The following is a 3,307-nucleotide window of genomic DNA, read 5'->3' as shown; positions in this document are numbered from 1 at the left end:
GGCGCTTTTTCTAGGGGGGGAATTTTCTAAAACTACTAACTTTAGGAAAATAAGTCCTACTCCATGTGTTGATATCCCGTCTACGCGTCTGTTTGATAAAAATGATGGCAACATGGATTTTGAATCTACAGGTTTCTGTATTATTCATCACATTAAAGTAACATTGATTTTTAATTTATTTATTATGTTACCGTAATTTGCTAGAGTTCACGTTACAGTAATTTCAATAAGCGGATATAATCACATGTTAAATGTTGTTAAGTATTTAGAATCAAGATTATGTTGTTTGCAGAGCATTCTGTAATTCCAGAATTACAAGCAGAAGAGGGTGATTTGTTTTGGGATGATGGTAATTGCCATTAACACTCTTCTATGTAATTTTAAAAACAACATTTCAATGTAGATAATTATGAAAATGTCAATCTTTTATTTTTTGTTTTTTATGTTTTAATAGATTACATCAATCCTTACATTGACCATGCATTCAAGCATACCAGTGAAACTGAACCAGGTACCTAATGTTCTGTAAATTTATACTGACAATTTTGTTTAGTAAAATAATGTTTTAAAGTTTTACTAAACAATGTAGACGAAATTTTACCACTGCAGGATCGACCAGTTATTGTTCGTTAGGTCCTCCTACCGAGTTTTGTGTAAATTTGATGCTGTTATGTAGAAAGAAGAGAGAACCACCAAAAATATTGAAAATGGTACTCCTAAGTTTAGTTTATGTTGCTGTCAAGGTCATATAAAACTTCCACGAACACCGCCAACTCCATCTTATCTTCTGAAATTATATACTGATCCTGCGATAAGTAATTATTTCAAAAGATGCATTAGGATGTATGTTTGCGTTTACTTCAATGGGTGGTAAGATTGATTATTCTATTAACTGCGGAAGAGCTCCATATGTTTATCGTCTCAATGGACAAAACCATCATGTGTTTGGAAAACTTATACCCAACGAAGGAACCGATCCAAAATTTTGTCAGCTCTACATTTATGACACTGAGCACGAAATTGAGAACCGTATGAAAATGGATTAAAGTTGATGATGGAGATGCACTTGATGTTGAAATCTTTGAAAGTTTGGTCAAAATGTTAGATGAAATGAACCAATCGGTGAGGAAATTCAGAATGGCTCAGGATCGATTCAAAGAAAATCATGTAAGAGATCTCAAAATAAAGTTGAAGGTATGTCATTCTGAGAGTGGGCGTGAAAATTTGATAGGACCTCAGATGAGGTAGCATGTGTAATGGTTGGCGATATTGACACAACAGTTGGTGATAGAGATATAATTGTTGAGAAGAAGGTAGATGTGAATAAGCGTGATATAGTGATGGAAAAGTCTGATAAAGTACTTGAAAGAATCTCCAGCGTTCATCCTTCACTCATGGAATTGCAGTACCCCCTTCTATTTCCTCTTGGTGAGGATGACTACCATGATGAAATACCTTATGTAGATTCTGAGAATCAAAACAAGAAGAAGCGTAAAAGAATTATGATGAAAGAATATTATGCCTATAGGTTCCAAGTCCGACGTAATGAAGGTAAAGTTTGATGATTTGTACTCCCTTTTTTAATATTGATTTTTTTATTACATGTTTAGCATACTGTCTAAATTGTCTCTAACAAGTTTATTCAACATTTAGGTTTGCATGTACGGTTGGGCGGAAGGCTTTACCAACAGTATGTAGTAGATGCATTTTCATGCGTCGAATAGTCCCGTCTGTGGTTGCTCCATACTCATTAAAAAACTCTTAGATGCGTGTTAGGAATATGTGTATTAGTTTGATGATAAGTTAAACAAAACACTTAAGTAGGAATCCAGTGTCTGTAGCCTCAACGGATAAGATAATTCTGGCTATCCGTTGATGGAGTAGCTTTACTTAGAAATAAGTTTAGTATTGTAGCACATTTCAGTTTATGTATTAAAGTTATAATTCTTAGATGTTGTGGGAAATTATAAGTCATGTTGACTACTAGTGGATATGCAAACAGGAGGGCTAATTGTAAATATTTCATGCCTTGTAATTTTGTATAAGTGAAGTAGTATCAACTGATAAGTTAAAGACCTTCAACGGATAAGAAACAAAGCTTCAACGGATGTCTCTAAAGCTTCAACGGATAACATCCATCAACGGATGAGTGCATCAATGGATAAAGCTTCAACTGCTAATGCATCAACGGATAAAGTCATCAACGGATGAAAGCTTCAATGGATGCTAAGTTCAATAGCAGTTGACAGTGACAATTCATAAGCTGACAGAGGCACATGGGTTGACAGAGACAATTGGAATGTGATAGCCTCTTGGAGGAATCAAGAAAATGCAGCATTTCCATTCTGGTGCAAACAAGGAAGTATTCAAAGATTCACAGATTATCCTAGATTGCATTGGATAGAGAAATGAAGAAGAAACATGTGAAGAATCTTTTCAATTGTATTTTATATTTTTTGTCTTCACTTGTAAACTTGGTGATAAATAAACCAAGTTGCAGCTAGTAATTAGTGTGTGAATTTTCCAGAGCTGTTTAGAAAAACATTGAGAGAAAATCATCTAGTTTGTACTAGGAAGCAGCTGTGATCAATTTCTTGAATCACAGATTTTCTGAAATAACACATCTCTGGTGGAACAACAAATCCACCAGAAAAGTTTTTAAGTCTTTTGTATTCTATACATTTGTGTTTGAATATATATATGTCTGCACCAGCTCAAAGCAATTCACACACACTTGTTCATCAAAACACGTAGCCTTTGAAACTGCTCAAAACTTAAAAAAGTTTTGAGATTTACATTCAACCCCCTTCTGTAAATCTCATTGTTAGTTTCTTGGGAATAACAATTGGTATCAGAGCAAGCTCTTAACTTACAAAGAGTTTAAAGATCTATTCTACTAACATCATGAGTAAGAAGGATATTGGTGTAAAGATTCCAATCCTGGAAAGAGATAATTATCATCACTGGAAAGTGAAGATGCATCTATATCTTCTCTCTCAAGATGAAAGCTACATCAACTGTATTGAAAATGGTCCTCACATCCCTCACAAGGTGGCCACAGCTGCAACTGCCATAGTTGCTATTGGACAGTCTATTCCCAAGCCAAAAGCAGAATGGACTGATGAAGATATTGAAGAGGTTCACAAGGACAAGAAAGCCATGAACATTCTGTTTAATGGTCTAGATCAAGATATGTTTGATAATGTCATTAACAGCCAAACTGCTAAGGAAATTTGGGATACTGTGCAACTTATCTATGAAGGTACTGAACAAGTTAGAGAAAACAAAATGCAGCTTCTCATTCAAT

General features: G+C 34.6%; 1 protein-coding gene across 1 annotated transcript; it reads left to right on the top strand.

Annotated features, from left to right (window-relative positions):
• The first annotated feature begins 1,256 nt into the window (after positions 1-1,256).
• On the top strand, positions 1,257-1,724 carry LOC141695293 (uncharacterized). The gene is made up of 2 exons (XM_074499553.1): positions 1,257-1,551; positions 1,654-1,724. The coding sequence occupies exons 1-2, from the start codon at positions 1,257-1,259 to the stop codon at positions 1,722-1,724; spliced, it is 366 nt and encodes a 121-aa protein (XP_074355654.1).
• The last annotated feature ends 1,583 nt before the right edge of the window (positions 1,725-3,307 follow it).

Source organism: Apium graveolens, chromosome 2 (assembly GCF_009905375.1).
Source record: "Apium graveolens cultivar Ventura chromosome 2, ASM990537v1, whole genome shotgun sequence".
NCBI classification, from domain to species: Eukaryota; Viridiplantae; Streptophyta; class Magnoliopsida; order Apiales; family Apiaceae; genus Apium; species Apium graveolens.
The sequence above is the reverse complement of the archived record's forward strand: the minus strand, read 5'-3'. Positions and strand labels throughout refer to the sequence as shown.

What these genes read in the sequence shown, in the direction of transcription:
- LOC141695293 (XM_074499553.1), top strand. Translation starts at nt 1,257, where the DNA reads ATGGTTGGCGATATTGACACAACAGTTGGTGATAGAGATATAATTGTT. An exon ending in CCAAGTCCGACGTAATGAAG is followed by an intron (nt 1,552 to 1,653) that starts GTAAAGTTTGAT and finishes TTCAACATTTAG; the next exon opens with GTTTGCATGTACGGTTGGGC.